Below are 18674 nucleotides of genomic sequence, written 5' to 3'. Positions count from 1 at the left end.
AAGGCATTCTTATCTCTTCTAGCTTTTCTCTGGAATTCTGCATTCAATTGGGTGTATCTTTCTCTTTCTCCCTTGCCTTTCACTTCCCTTCTCTCCTTAGCTATTTGTAAAGCTTCCTCAGACAGCCATTTTGATTTCTTGCATTTCTTTTTCTTTGGGATGGTTTTAGTTGCTACCTCTTGTACAATGTTGCGAACCTCCGTCCATAGTTCTTCAGGCACTCTGTCTATCAGATCTAATTCCTTAAATCTATTTGTCACCTCTACTGTGTATTCGTTGGGGATATGATTTAGTTCATACCTGAGTGGCCTAGTGCTTTTCCCTACTTTCTTCAATTTAAGCCTAAATTTTGCAACAAGAAGCTGAACCACAATCAGCTCCTGAACTTGTTTTTATTGACTGGATAGAACTTTTCCATCTTTGGCTGCAGAGCACATAGTCAATCTGATTTCTGTGTTGACCATCTGGTGATGTCCATGTGTAGAGTCGTCTCTTGGGTTGTTGGAAAGAGTGTTTGCTATGACCATTGTATTCTCTTGACTAAATTCTACCAGCCTGTGCCCTGCTTCATTTTGTACTCCAAGGCCAAACTTGCCTGTTATCCCGGTTATCTTTTGGCTTCCTACTTTAGCATTCCAATCCCCCATGATGATAAGCACATCATTTTTTGGCGTTGCTTCTAGAAGGTGTTGTAGGGCTTCATAGAACTGATCAACTTCATCCTCTTCAGCAGCAGTGGTTGGGGCATAGACCTGGATCACTGTGATGTTGAATGGTTTGCCTTGGATTCGAACTGAGATCATTCTGTCATTTTGGGGATTGTATCCCAAGACTGCTTATCCTACTCTCTTATTGATTATGAAAGCTACTCCATTTCTTCTGCGAGATTCTTGTCCACAGTAGTATACCTGATGGTCATCTGAATTAAATTCACCCATTCCTGTCCATTTTAGTTCACTGATTCCTAAAATGTCGATGTTCAGTCTTGTCATTTCTTGTTTGACCACGTCCAGCTTGCCTTGATTCATGGATCTGACGTTCCAGGTTCCTATGGAATAAAAATCTTTACAGCATCGGACTGTCTTTTCGCCACCAGTTACTTCCACAACTGAGCGTCCTTTCGGCTTTGGCCCAGTCGCTTCATTCATTCTGGCGCTACTCGTACTAGCCGTCTGCTCATCCCCAGTAGCATATTGGACACCTTCCGACCTGAGGGGCTCATCTTCCGGCGTCATATCGTTATGCCTATTGGAACTGTCCATAGAGTTTTCATGGCAAAGATACTGGAGTGGTTTGCCATTTCCTTCTCCAGTGGATCACCTTTTGTCAGAGCTCTCAGCTATGACCTGTCCGTCTTGAGTGGCCCTGCACGGTATAGCTCATAGCTTCACTGAACTACGCAAGCCCCCTTGCCACAACAAGGCAGCGATCCTTGAAGGGGGTACAAGTTATTACTTCAGTTGAAACAGAAGAAGTGAAAAAAATGCATGATTAAATGGATGTAAAATTTTAGAGAGCAAATATCTGAGTGGCAACAGGAATGGTTATGGAAAAAAGAAGTTAAGTTCACTATCAGTCAGATGCTAAGAGAAAAATGGGTATATAATGTTTTTCAATTGTATATTTTGTCTATATCTTGACATTTCCAATATTTCCCATTATAATTTTAATCTATTTTTTCAGTAACATTTTACCATATGTGGCAGATTTGTAAAAAAGGAAAAAATACTGGAAATAATTATATGAAAAAATGAAGAATATATAGAAACTAATATGTGGAAGCTATTAGAAATATTTAATATATTATCAAAACCTCTGAAAGAGGTATTTTAATATATGGTGACAGCAACTAGAATATCTGTGCAGCAAAATGGAAATCAGACATCTGTCCAAACTTAGAAGAATGAGAAAACAAACTTCCAAATATCCAAAATTATCAATCTGTTTGAGAAACAATCAATTTCACACTTCAAGGAGAGATTGAGTATTTATTATACAAGCAGGTGACAAATTTAAAATGAGAATGTTTGGTACATTTAAAAATATTCTTTAGGATTGCATCTGAATTTAGTAAGGCACTATAGGCTAGCATGTGTGAGAGTGCCATTTAAACTGTGAGAGAAAAGAACACCTTATGAAAAGTATCAATCAATCAATCAATATTTATTCACGGTCATTCAGACCAAAACCCAAATACATGCAGTTAAAACCAAGACAATCCAAAAAGCAGGAAAACTGCCAATGCTATAAAAATGTTAAAAGTCTGACATCATAGTCAGTATTTAAAACATACTTTAAGTTACCAGTTTAAAAAAAAAATGGCTTTGTACTTATAGGGTTGGATCATAAATATTTTTTTTGATCCATATACCGAGTACGCAATTTCATGGCGGCGGTGCAAAATTTAGCTGTGCAGAGAGTTGTTTGCTTATCTGCGTCTTGAAGCAGTACCTTGATTTTCTCCTTTGTAGAAGATCTCGGGTAAGTGTTCAGAATTGGCTGGATAAAGGTGCGTCTGATAGTGTCATAAATGGGGCAGAACAGAAACACATGTTCATCTGACTCTATCCATCCGCTGGCACAAGGACAGAGTCTCTGAGCAAGGGGTTTCTTTTGGTAGCGCCCCTCCAGCACAGCTGTGGGTAGAGTTGAGCATCTTGCTTGGGCGAAGGCCCTTCTATGGGTGATAAGTTCTAGGTCTGACAGGTATGGAGCTGGAACAAGCGTGTATCGGATCCTATCTGGACACAGAAATTCTGGTGTTTTGGCTAGATCCCTTTGCCGGCTGATGTCCTTGACCCTTTGTTTAATTATGGATTTAGCTTGATCTTGCTGTATGAAGGCTAGCTGTTGTTCCATAAAGCCAAGCTGTGATAATTTGCATTTCACAGTTTTTAGCCAAATTGGCTGAAAGTTGTCTCTTAAGATCAAGGCAGACAATCGCTTTGGGTCATAGGTTAGCTTCAGCCAATATAGGATCGATGACACATAGATCTTGTCTTCCACTCTTTGCATACCTGTTTCCAATCTCACTCTAGCATTTGATACGCACTTAGGGAGCTGGATGATCTTCCTTAGAAATATTGACTGCACCCTTTCCAGTAACATAACACTAGATGTTGGGGTTCTTGAGAAGGAGCCATAAAGCAGCTGAGAAAGTGTCTTGGCTTTGTAGAGCTCTAGGGCTGCTGGTACAAAGTATTTACCCTTGGTTCGATAGAATTTGAGAATGTTGTTAGCCGATCTTTGGGCTTGCTCAGCAGCATATTGACAGTGCGCAGTCCTAGCACATGAAGATTGTACTACAATTCCCAGGTACTTGAATCTGTGAACTTCTTCAATTTTACAGTTGTCTAGTTTCCAAATTTTTGGTTTGGTCCTCTTGCCGAAAATCATGACCTTTGTTTTTTTGTAGTTTACTTGTAGTTGTTCTTCTTTACAGTAACTGCTAAGCCTCCTTAGCATTCTTTTGAGTCCTACTGCAGTTCTGGAAAGTAAAACTACGTCATCAGCATAAAGGAGAATAGGAATTGGACGATGGGCTAAACTAGGGGGATGAAATTCCTTGTCCTGGAATGAGTTAATTATACCATTAATGTAAATATTAAAAAAGTAGGAGCTAAGATGCAGCCTTGTCTAACTCCTTTAGTAACATTAATGGGATTGGTAAGGTGAAAAGTAGTAATGTGAATTTACTGAAGCAGAGAAAGAATTCAAAGAGATAGTTATTGTGATTTCAGAGATGGAACAGTACAGCCCAACATTTTCAGCAAGATGCAAATTTAATTATTTGCACTGCATTTTAGTAAACATGGCTTATTTGAAGGATAGTCTCACAGTCATTTTTAGAGTTGATATTGAAAAAACTGGATAGAATCAAAGGAAGAAGCCCAGAGGTGTTTTGCAGTACATCAATAACAGATTCAGACCTGTTTTTTTCTTTTCATTCTTGCTCCAACAACTGTGCTACCAATAGTTACACACTTTGGAAAAGTGCCACATATTATTAAATGCACAGTAGAAAACCCACAGTGATCTGATAAGAAACAAACAACATGTTTCTTGAAAATATAGACTGAACAACATTTCTACCTTCCCAGCTGCAGTCACATGCCTATAGTTGTGTGTGTTTAAAGTTCTGTCAAGTAGGGTTTTCAAGGCAAGAGATGTTCAGAGGTGCCTGCCTCTGTGTAGTATGGACTTTCTTGATAGACTCCCATCCAAGTACTAAGCAGGGCTCACTTAGCAGCCAAGATCTGATGAGATCAAAGTAGCCTGGACAATCCAGGTCAGAGCTATAATTACAGCTGGATATTTAAGAGCAAAAATAAGAGTAGGCACCTCTGGATTGTGGGGATCCCAAAACTCAGAGGGGTAAAACGGGTGCATTCTAGCTCCCCTGCTCTTCAACCTATATCTCAATGACATAGTATGCTGACAGGCCCAGCATTTATTTCTCATTCAATGGCCAACAGAAGGTATCTGTTCTCTGCTGACAGCATAGTTCTGTCTCTCACATGAGCTGGCCTAATGAGGATTGTTCCAAATTGAATTACTCAACTCATATATAGGGTCAAGATCTGGGGATGACAATAGGATATCTAGTCTATTCCTAAAGAGAATTTTGGTCTTGTCTGAGGGCACTCTGCTGTCCAACGGTGAGTGGAATTTGGCTTGTCTTCCATTACAGGCTGTGCTTCCCTTAAGTAATTACTGGAGAATGTTAAAGAATTCTCATCTAGTCTCCCTTTTAAGCAGTGTTTTATCCAGCTCCAGAAAGACACCTCTTAAATTGCTAGCTCTCATAGACTTTTCAGCTGTAGCCCAATACCTGTTGACCCTTATACCTGCTAAATTGGATGGGTACAAAACTTACGATCTGATGTTTGATATAGGTGCCGCCTTAGATACAGGAACTATGCTTTAAACTAGTGATCCCCAATTCCCGGTCCGGGGACCGGTCCCGGTCCGTGGATCAGTCAGTACCGGGCCGCAGCTCCCTCCTCGTCCTCCTCTCCAGCTGCTACCTCGGGGGCTACCCTGCCACTCTGCCGCCGGCTCACCTTTGGTATTCTCCGGCAGCTGCCATGGCTGGGACTCCAAGTGTGGCACTATGCAGCTGCTGCTGGCAGTGCCCCCCAGTGGGCGGTGGGAAATCAGGGGAGCCGGGGCTCAGGCGGTGGTGACTCCCCCCCCGGGCCTCAGTAAAATTGTCAAGCATTGACCGGTCCCCGGTGATAAAAAGGTTGGGGACCACTGCTTTAAACTCCCCATGCTTTAAAATGCTCAAAAGGGATCCTACCAAAGTTTCCTATTTGTCTAGCATCACCTTCCACAAACTTAGATAAGTTGTTACAGCCCTCAGATTTCAAATATTGATAACCACTATGTTAGCCATTATCAGCATACACCAGTTGCTTAGCAAGTAAATAGCTGTAGAGCCCTGGAATTGGAAGATCTCCTTCATTATGTCCTGTTTTGTGACTCTTCATTCTGAGGGGCAAGTTCCTTACAGCCATTTTAGCCAGGCTAACCTAGCATCCAATGGCAGACAAAATAATCTACCTCTTATTTGATGATGATAATTATGTCATCTATATGATATGTCACTGTATTCATTAGCTCCCAAGATGATTTGTGCAAAATTTTCATTCTGATATTTGATGTGCTGCATTCTACATTATGGTCTGGTCCTGACAATTTTAATATTGTTTTTAACTTTGTTGTCTTTTTACTCGAATATTTATAACTGCTCAGGCAACTATCATTATATTGTTATGGCCTTTGGCCTCATACAAAATTATGACATACAAATGTGCAGCTGTGCCAGATGTGGGCAGTGTGGTCATAAATAATACATAATAATGTATTTCTGACCACTAATTAGCAATCATTTATCAGTCTCAGCTTTATGTTCAGACAGATAATATTAGTAAGTTTGGTAGGAAAACATTTATGGTCCAGTATAAGCAGTATTTTGATCTTCAAAACACTATTGTTTAGATGGCTAAACTATCACATAATTATAAGGATAGACACTGTTACTGTTGTAGAATCATAACATGCCACATATTATAAAGTTGTTTTCTCTGTGGCTGATTGTGCATACTTGATAAAGAATGATGGTCTGTTGATGAAGAGGAACCAGCTTTTGAAATTATGGTGCTTTTCTTTCCGGTGGTGATAGTAGTAGTGACAAAGATGAAGAATTTTCAGCATTCTGTGATTTTTTGTGTGTTTGTGTGGGGATTTATTTATTTTATTTATTTATCATACTTCTATACCGCCCTCCCCGGAGGATCTTAGAGATCACATTTCAGGAATTGATAACATTGTTCTTACTGGTCAGTTTATTGTTTCTGTTGTGCCTCCAACCATAACCAAAGAGTTAACCTTCTTAGAAGAAAATCCGGATCTGTTTGTTTGGAAAAAGATATAATGTAATCAGCAGAAACTGCACATGATCTAGCATCCATGCCAAATAGAATCACCTGGTCTATTTCCAGTGCCAACTATGGTAGGATTACCATATTATGAAAAGCAAAAAAGAGGATGTATTTCCTGACTGACTGCTCCAAACAAATTATCACTGTGACAAATCTCATTTTAAATATCCCTGCTATTTAAACAGTGATAATTGCTACTAGCTAGGAATATTCCTAACCTTTCAATCCCAGAGGACATTTTTAAAAGAGCCCAAAAGAGGATGGACACCAAAAAAGTAACTATAGTTAAGGGGATGGTTGCCACAGTGCAATTGGAATCCCCATATGGAAGCAAAAAAAAAAAGAAAAGAAAAAGAAAGTTAATTTCCTTAATGTTATTTTTGCAGGAGCCAGGAACTATGATGACTGATAGCTTTCTTACTGCGAACAGGTGTTTGTCATAGTTCATAACATGATGATATAATAAGCTCACTGCATATATCCTAGAAGACAAACACATGTCTTTTACTTGGTCGCAATCACTGAAATATAATTTAACAAGTTGTTTAACCAGTTTTTAATTCCTTATTGGTACATTCTATCATTTCTTGGTGTGCAGAGTGACAAGATTCTAAGCACTTACGGCTGCATCTTTTAAGGATTTCACAAACATGCACTTTTTTCCATTGATATTCCCTGAGAAAGCACAAATGAACAGATTTCTCCATATACCTCTTAGCAGCAGTTATAGAGACAATCTAGGCAAGTACCTAAAGTACCCAAATTCTAGGGAGATTGTTTCATCTATGCCAGCGATTTACAAGAGCCACTGGCTGCGGCGTTGGAACACATCACAGACATAGTTTAGTAGTTTGTTGGTAGGTGATTTCTCTGCATTCCTTTGGATACCATAGCCAGCTTTCTGATCTTCACACTGCCTGGCAGAGTAATATAACAGGGTGAAGGTAAGATCTATGGGCCTCCCAAGAGGAGGAATATCCTACCATATGCCTTCAGTGGGGGTCATCCTCTCCCTGATTTTCCAGCGAGGTGGGTAGGTTGGTTGCTGCCGGTTGTTATTGAGTAGTTATTAAATGTTGGTTTTAAGGGAACCAGGGGTTTTAGGGGAGTATATTTTTATTCTGTAACCCAGCCTGCTTGCCGAGAGTAGCGGGAAATAATAATAATAATAATAATAATAATAATAATAATAATAATAATAATAATAATAATAATAATAGAGAGGACTTTAAAAAGTGACGGACATGAAAAGTGAAAACACTATATTCATCAAGTCTTGTTTAAAGTGTTATTGTTATGCTACTTTGTGTTGGAATATGTAAGAACTGTAGTATGCATGATTCAAAAGCATGTGAAGAACATCCTGCAGGGGGCATCAGAGATGTGTAGTTAGCATAATTATCAGAAACTTCCTGATATTTTTTCAGATAATTTCCAGTGTCCGGATTGGATCATTTGAAGACTTTCTGTTCCATTAAGTACACTTCCTCTTTGCTTGCCTCTAGATCAAACAGACAGAATGAAGACAACAGAATAGTTAGACAGGAATCTCTCCTCTGCCTATAATAAATCAGTTTTATTCTTTTAAGTAGCTTTGTGCTCGACACTCTCTACATATTTAAACTCTGCCAGCACTTAGCATATAACGAGATGTGGGGAGTGTGAACCAAACATTAATCTGCCTGAACAGGGAAATAACTTTAGGCTGGGCCTGCTTTCACCTTGCTCCAAAGTCAGTGTTGCTTTCCATTCTCCTAATCCTTAAACTATGCACTGCAGGCACGTTACTGAGTATACAGATGGTGTGTATTTTCTCTACCCTGTGTCCTGTGATACAGTCAAATATGAGTTGCAAATTCTTAATTCCCACGCAAATGGTGCCCAACTCAGATAGTGATTGTAATGTGTTGGGAGAAGGGGCTTCATTCTCCCAGAGCCACTCCCCCCCTTTTTTTTTGGGCCCAAAGAAGAAATCCACACCAAGTTAGGAAAATGACATAAAGAGGCATGGAGGTGAAGGGAAAGTTAGACTGAAGCGCCTTCTCTCTATATGCCATAGCTGTATATTTTGTAAAGTGTAAAAAGATCCAAACCAGTGTGCAAGCTAATTTCACATTCTCTTCTTATTCAAGGTTCTGAATTTAAGGGTGGTTTGTGATGCTAAATGCCAAACTTTAGCTAGTTAATAGCTCTCTAAGCACTCCCTTCTGAAGTTTTTTAATAATCATTTTCAGTGGAATGCTTTGAGGCCATCAGTGAGTCAAATGCTAAGGATCAGAGAGTCCACAAATAATGGAGGATGAATTACTACCACACAGACCTAGACTGAACAAGTCTGGGAATTACTGTTGCATCTAACCACTGATTTAACATATGGCCTGAGGCAACTCATTTTAGTTCCCAGTAGTTCCCAAGCCATGCTGATTACTTATAATCTTATAAAATTATTTTTTTCTGAGGATTAATTGCTGATGTTTGTTTGGCATTTGCAGTACTACTAGCATGTGGTGGTTTGGATTCAGCAGAAATGCACTTGTTCCAAAGTCCTGATCAGGGTTTGGGATCCACATTAGCACATTCTAAAAGGACACAGGTTATTAGGGAAAAAGAGATGCCCCAAAAGTAGTGAGAAACATCTGTCTAGAAGTAGCATATATTCCTTCACAGGCTTACTGCTGTTACATAATCCTCTCCTCTATTTCGTTTTCACAACAACCCTGAGAAGCCAGCTAGGCCGGGGTCATCAACCCCCAGTCTGCGGCCCGGTACCGGGCTGCGAAGGCCACGGTACCGGGCTGTCGGCAGCCGCGCCTGCCTCTCCCCCCACAGTGAGAAGCTCGCCAGGCCCAGCTAGCTTTTCGCTGCGAGACGGAGGGGAAGAGGCAGGTGCAGCCGCTGGCACACTGGCGACACAAACGCACATGCGCGCAGTTGCCGCTCATGCGCCTTTGCACCCCCTGGTGGCAGAAACACGTATGTGCGGCACTGTGCGTGCGTGTTTGCACGCAGTCACCGCGTGTGTGCGCGGCGCCTGGGCCGTCGGCTCTCCCTTCACCTCTGGAGGCAGTTCCTGACCTCAGAAAGGTTGGGGACCGCTGAGCTAGGCTGAGAGTAACAGGTCTTCAGTCAACCAGTGAACTTAATTGCCAAGGACATAATCATGCAATACATTGTTTATGGATCTACCCTGTGGTCAGGACTTGTTGACCAGAGGAATACCAGGAGTTCCATGTTGGTAATCCCCAGAGGCCAGCAGAAAGGGCATTTAAGTCTCCTTCATGTGCCATTTTTCTAACTTTTTCTAATGGCTCAAGGAAACCATTATTCTAAGGTGACCAGATTGTCCCACTTTTGGAGGGACATCTGGGGGCACCTGGCAAATTGCGCTTATACTGAAATTTAAAATATATATTACAATACTATTTTTTCTTTCTATGCGTTCTATGAACATTTTTGTTGCTCCATATAGACCAAAATTTTAATCAAGAACCCCCCCCCCTTCCGCGGTCAATGGTGTCCCACTTTACCAATGTTAAAATCCGGTCACCTTACATTATTCACCCTCTTGGGGAAACATACACATAGTCTGTAATGTTTCTGGGTTTCATTATAGAGATCAGAAGAATGAGGAGTAGTTCAAACAGTTTTAATCTAAGGAGCAATGCCAACAGGTTTATGCAAACACTATCCACTAACTGAACTGGCAACATGTGACCTTGGGGGAGGTATTCAAGTTAATACACTAGACTAACACAAGAGAAGATCTTGAAATTATAAACCCTATCAAAACAGCTTCCCTTTTGAAAATGATTAACAATAATAACTATTGGAATGGAAACAAAAATATTTACAGTTCTGATCAATATGTCTCAAGAAGTTGTTCTGGAGGCTTATGGTCCTCATTGTGCACCTCAACTGCCATTGGCAGTTTGGATCACATAAGGTGGGATATGGTTGTTTCACAACCGCCTCTCTTTGATCCCATGTACAAGCTGAAGAATTTCTAAAGCAAGGTTTATTTCCTGGTTTAAGTTTGGGAAGGTCATGAGTTCTCCTAGGCAGAGTCTGCACTTACTTTGTTTATTCCATTGTCAATCCTGTTGAATTCAGATCGATCTGAACTTGGGTCTTCCTCTCCCCCCCCCCTCCATTGAAATAGCAAAGTGTTCTGCACATGGTTAGGGTAGTTCAGAAGGGGGGGGGAGCCAAGCCTCTTTCTTTCTTTTCTTGAAGGGGGGGGGGGAGAGGAGCCAAGCAGGAAGCCTCTTTCTTTTCTTGGAGGGGTGGGGAAAGGATTGAAGAAGGCAGAGGAGGGAGGAAAAAATCCAAGACTGACAGAAGTTGAGAGAAATTAGGGGCTTCTCCTTTAAGGGAAGCTTGTCACATGAGGAGCTTTGGCCAATCAGGAGTTCTCTACCACAGAGCAAAGCCCAGATTCAAAACAGCCTGCTTTCTCAATCTGAATCTTAAAATATTGATCATTAAAAGCACTCTAAGATATCGCACAATAAAGGTAGGGTCACTCCGGATCAATCCTTGCTCTGGCTCTGTCAAGCTTCCCCACAGGAAGACTGGCTCTCGTGGCTAGGGGCAGTGAAAATTCAACCACACTGGTTCCTCTTTCCCCTGGTCCCTTTTCTGGAGTTGCCTTGTTTAGTCCTACCTGGCAAGTTGCAGCCTCTGTGTCATCCTTGTCCTCTGGCAATTCAGTGCTTCATACATCTTCCTTGTTCTCCTCCCTGATGCTTAGCTGTTTGGGGATTAAATCTTGTTGCAGGCTGGCATGATCCCACCAATTTGCCTGCAGCAATCCATTGCTTGTAGCCAAAGAGTTTTTCCTTTCACCCAGGCCAGTAACAGGCCCCAGCTGTTGGCTGAGTCCCACAGGACCATTATCTCTGTAACAACATGCTTCTCTTTTACATTTGTCCCCTGAAAATCATGTAAGGAGAGAATTGCTGTTTTTGAAATGGAGTTTCATGCAGGGATGCCAATATGGGGGAATAGGTTGACAAAATTAGGGGGCCCAGCTGGAGGGCCCATCATAGTTTTCATTTATTAAAAAAAATCTAATGTAGTTCTGGCTGCAGCCTCAAGGGGCCCAAGGAAGGCAGAGCAAAGTAAAGAGGGATGCAATAATTCCTTTAAATCTTACTGCATTACATTCCTTTTCTTAGCATTTATTAATTAAGCCTATCAGGATATATTTTATGTACTTGATGAAGCCACAGTAGTCAGCAGGGATGTATATATCACCTCTCACCCCCAGTGATTTGATAGTCATAATTGCATATTTTCCCATACATTTTTAAGGCACTGCCAGCCAGTATTTCTATCTTATGCTCTGTCAAGTCTGTGATACAAATATCACCTTGAATTGATATTGTGCTTATCTAATGTCATTTCTAAAATTTGAGACATTCAGCATCTAGGTTATAAAATCCTTCTCCTTGCTGCTTTTCTAAACTTGTCTGAACATGCCTTTTCACTTTGTCTTCTTCAAGAGTAGGGAAGGATAAAACTGAATTTTTTCCAGGCTTGGCATGGTTCACAAGGCAAGTTGTATTACTTATCTTCAACAGATAGAAGTAGCTGATAGGAACAAATGCTTGCCTTGAACCTACAGAAAACATGTCGTCTGAACATAAATATGTATACCTGTTGACTGGAAGCCATGAAAACCTGGCCTAGACATAAATAATGAAGGCATGCAAATCTACCTACTTTCCTCGATTCAGCTGCCAAAGCAGCTGTTCCCGCCCGTAGTAGCTAGCACTGCACCACGGGGGGGGGGGCGCAGGTGCTGGCACACTGGGCAACGCACACACGCATGCGCCTACGCCCCTGGCGCAACGCTGGCTGCTATGGGCGGGAATGGCTGCTTCGGTGGCCAGATCATACAACCCTAGCTGAAACGGTATATTTTAAATATAACGGTATACTGAAACAATATTCTCTCTCATATACACACACTCTCTCTCTCTCTCCTTTAAATCTTTTGCCTTCACAGTTTCTGAAGCTCTACAGATTTGCAAAGTTTTATCTGACAGGTCCATTACATATGGGAGCTCCTAACTGCATTATCCCTGATACCACAAATAATCCTGTTCGATACCAAATTACAAGTCACCAAAGCTATAGCTCTGATTGAGCCTCTTTAACTGTGTTATATACCAGTCCATAGTTTGCTGTACTTGTTGCATGCATGTAAAAAAACATGTTTAGTTCAAAATAAGTTTTCAAGTTAGCACACAAGACTTATAATATATTATTATATAACATATTATAAGTTATAATGTAAGAGGCTTAGAAGCGAAGGGATGGGGGAAAACTAACATAGTGTACTAAAAGTGGGAGGAAAGGTAGTTGGAAAAGACAGTGATTATAGAAGAGAAGGCAGAGAAGATGGAGAACTGAGAATTGCAGCAGATGCTGTAAAAAACTTCAATTGTGTGTAACATGGAGCAGGGAAGATAAGGGACCAACAATATGAAAAAACAGCATAATGCCATGAGGTCGCCTGCAGCACTGCAGCAACCTTTAAAGTAATAGAAAGCTGTAACTTCTAAGGAAAAGAGCTTGCCCTATATTTTAACATCTGATTAGGCATGTTTCCAATCGCTTTTGGAATCTTGCTCAATCTGCTGCTGTGCTAAAAATATGCTTGTAAACATTTTTTTAATAAATACTTATAACTTTGGATGCTGGTAGTGGTTCTCTGCACCACATGGACCCCCCACCATATCAGAAATGCTATTAGAAAAGGGGAACCCTAGGAAGGGAGGGAGGCTGGCAACTGGCAATATGTCCATCTCAGGGAGAAGCAGGGTCAAAGCCCTTCGCTAGCCCTGGCCATTTCTTTAAACAAAGGAAACTTTGAAGTATTTTGGGAGCTGAATCTGTCTTCATGCATAGAATAGGGGGCAGTTCCTGTTGCTTGCTTCTGAATCTGAAACATGATTAAACTTAGTGTCTACATGACCAATAATAGTGTCTACAATAGTGTCTACATGACCAGCTGAAAGATATTATTACATAGATAGGAAAAATGGTCATTCCTCAGTGATCATTAAAATTTCCTTTATTACAATTATTCATCCATTTTAACACATATCATTTGAAATCTCAGGTACACAGAACAACTCATGGTGCTTCGTAATTAACTTAAATTCTAACATATTCCAAATGTTTACAAGCCAATAAACAAAATTTTGTGAGTTTAATAAATAGTAACATCTGGTCCTGTTCAAGTATATATCAACAAATCACAGACTTAATAGAGATAGAAAAACCCTGAAAGTCATCAGCCTGATACTAAATACTTGTATGCAGGCTGTTATAAAATCTGTCAAGTTTTATGGGGCAACACTTAGATTCTTTGGTTTTTACCTTGATAAACTACATGCAGTATTTAACGCCCATTATGAGAAATGGGTTGAGACAAGTAAGAAAATATTACAAGTTCTAAAAAAGTTTAGTTGAGACATGTTGAAATGGTTTTATAAATAAGGATGCTTTTTACACTGAAATAATAAATAGTATTTTGGATACACTTCAGACTGATTTCTGTTATACATACATGTTGATAAGGTTTAAAAAAAAAAAAAAAGCTGTGTGTGTAATTTTCCAGAAGGATCTACACTTTTCCATTAAAATGATCAACATTTGCACTGAGCCAATTCAGAAATAAGAACAAAAGACTGCACACGGACCAACTATGCATTTTCTGTATTCATATTTCTGAAAGCAAGTAGTAAACATGCTCACAGAAACATCAGCCGATCCTACTCTGGGAGTACATTTCCTGGATGCCTTCAGATGTGCAAATGTCCTAACATTCTAGAAAAAATGCAAGCAAATCACATGGAGTTGAAACGAGTAGGGAGAATCTGGAGGAAAGGGGATTCATCCCCCCTCCCCACCCACAGAGGTTTAATGAAATGTTGCTTACTAGGTGATATTGCTTGCTTCCATTCCATGAAAAGCTTCCACTGTCTATTTCCATACAATGAGCGTCTATTAAAAGGACAGGATTTCCCTGCCCAGCTGTTGACAACCACAGAAACAAAAGGGGCCCATTGTCTCTGTAACATGTGAAGTACTGTAAAGTAGTGATGGGCTAGTATTCTAATTTTGTATTTACTGGGACAAAGTTTTATTGAACATTCAAACTATATATGTGGATTTCATATGCAAGTCTTTGGAAATTCTGGGTTTTTAAAAATATATAAAAGGGTGAGTCTTAGTATGATAAAGTAGTTTTTTCTTGCCTATGGTTTTGACAAGCAATAGTCTATATGGTGACTAGTTGATTCTCAGCATTTTGGCCTTTATATAATGACAGATTCACCAAGCAGAACACAACCCACCCTCCATTTATGACATAAATCTCCTGGCTCTACTGCTTGCTAGTCTCCAATAACTGGCAGGTTATCAAATATCTGACAGACCACAAGACATGCCAGACAGCAATGCCATAAACTGTGCAGGTTTGTTCTGAATCACATATTAATATGCTGCACTCTAAGACAACATTGCTTAATAATCCTCTAATAATTATGTGAAGAACTAAATCTTTGTTCTTCATTAAAAATAAACACAAATTCTAACAAACATATGCTATGTATTGCAGCATTGAATGCTGTTTTGCATTATGACTGGGGGGATCCAGGTTCAAAATCTTCAATCAGCCATGAAGATCACTGAGTGAAGTTATTCTCTTTCAACCAAGCCTACACTATTGGGTTGTTTTAACGGAGAACAATATACATTACCCTGAGCTCTGTGGAGGAATGGCAGGATACAAAATGTAATAAAAAGTACTTGAGACATTTCTGCCTCTCATTGTCAAGTCAATGATTAGGACCTCAAAAGGTTCTGAAGTGTATGATTGAAAATGTACAATTTGGCCCTCATCTCCAATGATAATACAGTGAATGCTTATAGCATTTAATGAAATAGAACATACCCAAGTAACAGCACATGCTTATGACATTGTAGTGGGTTAACCTATCAATGATCCATCTGACAGGATAAGATACATCCCTGAATCTAGCAACAAAATTCACAAGAGTAGAGCAAGGGGCAGGAGGGTGCAGCCATGGTAATCTCAGCAACATTGCAGTGTGCCCCAGGGAAGCTCAAAATGTGAGGAGGCAGTAAGAAAGCCTGAATGGCAAAACAATGGAAGGGTGAGGCTGTGAAGAGGAGGAAACAGAGAAGAGAAGAGCAGAGCTTAGCTAAAGGGCCAGCTGTGAAGTTGGTGTGGAATGGGAAAGGGATGAGGCTGGCTGGAGGGAGAAGGCACAGGAGCGGAAAAGGAAAGCCAAGCCAACCAGAAGGAAATGAGGAAGAAAAAAACAGAGAGGGATAAGAGTTGTCTCAGGGAGGTTCCTGGACAAAGAGGCAAGCTAGAGGTTGTGTTTCTTCTCCTTTCTAATATATTGTAACCCAGAAATTGGAGAAGATAACCACACTCTCAGATACCTGGAGCAGTCAACTGGAAATAAAAACGATCTCTGTAAGGAAGCAATGACTGGGCTGGTACATTCAAGCCCCCATGGACCCCAGTATGATGTTCCCTTGCACCCAGAGGGCATCACAGATATGCAGAGAGAAAATAATTATGAGGACAGATTGGGAGATTTTAACAGCTGGGCCAATCTATTTTAATTTGCTCATATAGAAAGAAAATCATTCTAATAAAATCCAAGGTCCTCTTTGTGAGAAGCCTGAAGCATCAAGCATAAGCAAAGTTATTTGGTATATTTAAGAGATAGTGACTTATAGGTGGAATCCTATGTTTTCCCTAAAACGTTTCAAATTTTCTTCAAAAACAATTCAAACAATGAGCCAAATCAAGTACACATATTCTCTGTTGAGATCTGGCTTCAGGGTATGGTATAGCAAATTAGATTGTGCCTGGTGCATTTTTTAAATAATCACTCTGTGATGTAACTTATCAGTTTCACAAGAGCTATGCATTTAACCACTCCAAGCTTCAATGGAACAAACTAAATAAGTTGTATTTCAATGTAACTCTAGATGATATAAGCACTAATTGTGGAAACACAGATATAATACAATGCTAGGCATCTTTATAATGAACACAGAAATTAATGGGAATGACATTCAAAGTCTGTTCAAACTAGGGCTGCAACATTTGTCTGATAAATTAAGATTAAGTGCAAACATCTTTTACTATAAAGGTGCACTCAGTCAGCATTAAAAATAAAACTGACTATTTTTAGTACAAAAACTCTGGATAATAAATGCCATCTTAGGCAGGCACATTTCTCCTTCTCAGGCATGCAAGAAGGAATGTTTCTTCTAAGATGGTGCAACAAGCATGAGCATAATCTGAAACAGGGAAAGAATACTTTTTCTTCAGAACAATTGTTTTATGTGCAAATGGACATTTACAATATTGGAACTTATATGGCTAATAAGCTGTTTCCTTAATTGGGCGGCAGCCTTAGTTCAAACAAAATTAAGCATCTGTTTGTTGTCTAAAATTTGGAAGAACAAATCTTCATAAAAGCTGATGAGAACTGATATACAATCTACCAGTTGACAAAAGGTTGAAAATGAAGTGCCAGAAATCTTCAAAATATAGTCTTCTGAAATCTGTCCAGACCCTGAAGATGGAGGGACAACTGCTTGAGTCCTCTGTTGTGGATTTAGACTATATAAGCCCTTTGGATGCAAAGATCGTGAGTATTTCATGCAAGGCACATGTATCACTTCTGTCAGAAACTACCAATATTAACAGCAACAACTTGAGATATGATTACAAGAACTATCGCTTGCTGCCTTGTATGGTGATGTTACAATATTTTCACTCAGGTCATTTCCTTCAGATAATCTTCCCTGAACAATCTGCCTGAAATCACACCAGAACTAACACTGTGAGAATCCCTGAGAACTCTGATTTGTGAGAGCTTTCAAAACATGAGAAAGCTGAGCTCTACTGCTTACAGATGTGTTGCTATTGTTTACCAACTCTTCATTGTGCTTTTACTCCTTCAAAAGAGTACAAGCAGAAAAGAGCACCTGGGGGATCAGCAACAAATTATCAGGAATCGTATCAAATAAACCAAGGTCATAGTTTTTTCTTCTCAAAATGAGGCACAATTCCTGTGTCATCCTGTGTCAAACTGCTCTCCTTTTCCGTCATCTTCAGATTATCTTCCGCAAGCTGGGATAGGTACTTCTGTGGTTAATGAAAGAATTAGTTTTTTTTACAATGATTGAAAATCAAATTGCCAACCATACAGTGCTTTATACCTTAAAGTCTCTGCTGCAAATGTTTGTCACTCCAGTGGAACAGAAATAAACAGTTCCTTAGACAGAAAAGACACAATTTTTAATAATATCAATTAAACATTTTCTTAAGAGAATCAAAGAGTACCATCTTCACTAGGGCTACCTAAGGAGGAAGTAATGGAGCCAAAAAGGTTACTGATCATGAATATGTTAAATAAGATAGCACTCGACATACATGTCTCATTTACTTTCTCCTCTTCTAGAAATTAAAAAAGGAAGCACAATCAGTATGATATAGTTTAGTTTACAATTAATCTTTAATAAATAATATCTCATAAAATATGGAGTAGTGGCAAAACTATTTCATGTGAACATTTAGTAAGAATAATATTTAAGAGAAACACTAAAACAATTCGACAAACAGGAAATCACATGACCACAAAAGTAAGCAAAGCGTATGTGTACCAAGACAACATTCTATTGTTCATATTACGCCATGAGAAGACATAAGGTTGCTGAATCAAAGGCTTCTTCACTCTATACAACATGTTTTACACTGGCATATACAAACAATATGTATGCATACAACAAATACGTTTTTCACCAAATATTATACATATATGCACAGGCCAGGACCACTTTATCCAGACATAGCAGCACCCATGTTGGTCACTGTATAGTACAAATGTGGTAGTCAGACTGAAGGTAAACCAATTCAAAGCTAACAGCTTTTGGTGTTGAGAGGGAAGTTATTTTGGGCACAGTAGAGTAGTGTTCTTGGCACATGCTGCATAGCCACAAAGGGAATGGTGCCTGGGGATCACATGCTAGAGCTTCTAGCCAACTGTGAACCTAATTAAAAGTTAAATTAAGAATGTATGCACGTGGACACACAGGCCCAGCTCCTCCCATATGGAAAAAAGCTGACAACTCCCAGTGAATCCCTGCCAAAGAAATGCCAAT

General features: G+C 39.8%; 2 protein-coding genes and 1 long non-coding RNA gene across 11 annotated transcripts in view; 1 reads left to right on the top strand and 2 right to left on the bottom strand.

Moving 5' to 3' along the window:
- LOC143843523 (uncharacterized) overlaps nucleotides 1-18674 on the top strand; it is a 40887-nt gene that overhangs the window by 3181 nt on the left and 19032 nt on the right. The gene's annotated exons all lie outside the window — the stretch shown is intronic.
- LOC143843519 (uncharacterized) lies at nucleotides 1712-12712 on the bottom strand. Its single transcript, XM_077349700.1, has 2 exons — nucleotides 11110-12712; nucleotides 1712-7947 (listed from the first exon to the last, which is right to left on the bottom strand). The coding sequence occupies exon 2, from the start codon at nucleotides 3463-3465 to the stop codon at nucleotides 2344-2346; it is 1122 nt and encodes a 373-aa protein (XP_077205815.1). The 5' UTR covers nucleotides 3466-7947; nucleotides 11110-12712; the 3' UTR covers nucleotides 1712-2343.
- RBM20 (RNA binding motif protein 20) overlaps nucleotides 13510-18674 on the bottom strand; it is a 133801-nt gene continuing 128636 nt past the window's right edge. For all 9 annotated transcript variants that reach the window (XM_077349689.1, XM_077349687.1, XM_077349688.1 and 6 more), the window contains one exon: nucleotides 13510-17658. In XM_077349689.1, the coding sequence (XP_077205804.1) occupies nucleotides 17630-17658 (29 nt within the window). In that variant the 3' untranslated portion in view covers nucleotides 13510-17629. The remainder of the gene's footprint in view (nucleotides 17659-18674) is intronic.

Source organism: Paroedura picta, chromosome 8, assembly GCF_049243985.1.
Source record: "Paroedura picta isolate Pp20150507F chromosome 8, Ppicta_v3.0, whole genome shotgun sequence".
NCBI lineage: Eukaryota > Metazoa > Chordata > Lepidosauria > Squamata > Gekkonidae > Paroedura > Paroedura picta.
This window is presented reverse-complemented; position numbering and strand designations above follow the sequence as displayed.

Excerpts from the sequence above, each read along its gene's own strand:
- LOC143843519 (XM_077349700.1), bottom strand. The coding sequence starts at position 3,465 with ATGCTAAGGAGGCTTAGCAGTTACTGTAAAGAAGAACAACTACAAGTA.